Source organism: Trichinella spiralis, assembly GCF_000181795.1.
Source record: "Trichinella spiralis strain ISS 195 chromosome Unknown Scfld2378, whole genome shotgun sequence".
Lineage (NCBI taxonomy): Eukaryota > Metazoa > Nematoda > Enoplea > Trichinellida > Trichinellidae > Trichinella > Trichinella spiralis.
This window is the reverse complement of record NW_003529317.1, coordinates 4,095-5,549: the sequence shown is the minus strand read 5'-3', so window position 1 is coordinate 5,549 and position 1,455 is coordinate 4,095. Positions and strand designations below refer to the sequence as shown.

The following is a 1,455-nucleotide window of genomic DNA, read 5'->3' as shown; positions in this document are numbered from 1 at the left end:
AACGTGTTTGTTGGCTACGGATGTCGCGACTCGGGGTCTCGACATAGCCCGGCGTGGACTATGTGATCAATTTCGACATGCCCAAATGCGTCGACGACTATGTTCACCGCATTGGTAGAACTGGGGCGTGTAGGCAACCCGGGACGAGCGATCAGCTTCTTCAGCTGGCGAGACGACCAAGCGATTGCGAAAGACCTGGCCGATATGCTGCAGAGGTGTGGTCAGGATGTTCCAAACTTTTTGCTCAGCGACACCGACGACGATGTCGAATACAGCACTTTTCCATCAGCTCAGAATTCCGGCGGTGGCAATGTAGAGCTCGGCACCACGCAACTCCAAGAGCAGTCTGTTGATGAAGATTACGGATGGTAAAAATCTCCAGAACACAACAACAAAGCACAATAATATAATAATAATAATAATAATAATGGTATTTTTTGAACAAAATATATACATACATACCGTACATACCTACGTATACATACATTATACGCATATACAATATATATATATATATATATCCCTTGTGTCTTTAGAAATGTATTTTTGAAATGGTAAAAGATTGCATTTGCAAATTGTTTTGAAAAACTTATGAATTAAGTTTTTTGTCTTTGCAAATATTGTACCTATTTATTTTTTCATGCTTGTGTTGTGTTTTGTTTGAAAAGTAGTAAAAGTGTTTATGGAAAATAATTATTGGTTTGCAATGGTTTTCTTCGTTCTCTATTCAAAGCGAATTTTTTAAAAATATATTTTATTCAATAATAAAGTGAATTCGAACTGAACGTGATGAGAGATAGAGAAAACAGATTTTAAAAAATTATCAAATTTCGAAACAATTCCAAATGTGAGTTCGTAAATTGGTAGCGTTGCTTTTTTCCGCTAATGTCGAAGCCGAGTTTTGTTCACTGAACGTGAAAAATGAAAATTTTGCCAAGAAAGAGGCTGTTTGTAGATAATTTTGTAGAAGCTATAAAAAAATTATTATAATAATAAATGATGAATACGATAGACAAGAAAAACAATATTGACCTTTATTGATATATATATATATACAGCTGCGTGAAGAAAATGAATAGTGTGGTCAGTTGTTGTCCATCCCATTTGTTTTGCATGGAGTTTAAGGATACCTGCTGTGTGGATGCAACAACTGTCAAACAGGCGCAAGCAGTTGTTCACAGCAATATATGTATATTATTTAATAGTCAATCTCGATCGGTTTTAGAACAAAACAACACAAGAGAAAAAAAATATATACATATATACCCGTCAGAAAACCAAATATCAACTGAGATTAGTTAATAATAGAAATAAAATATTTTTTAATTTTATCAAAAATCGAATTTTTATTGTTGTTTTATTATTGCAACATCCGTTTTATCCGCTGTGAAAATGAAAAAAAATTTGGCAACGCTTGAATGCCACCATTTTTGATTTCCTTTTTCCATTCAATCT

At 34.2% G+C, this 1,455-nt stretch overlaps 1 protein-coding gene across 1 annotated transcript; it reads left to right on the top strand.

Moving 5' to 3' along the window:
• Positions 1–1,113: 1,113 nt before the first annotated feature.
• Positions 1,114–1,218, top strand: Tsp_13498 (conserved hypothetical protein; the record flags this gene model as incomplete). Its single annotated transcript, XM_003368499.1, has 1 exon — positions 1,114–1,218. A coding segment is annotated over exon 1 (105 nt), but the record flags the coding sequence as incomplete, so codon positions are not given.
• Positions 1,219–1,455: the final 237 nt, after the last annotated feature.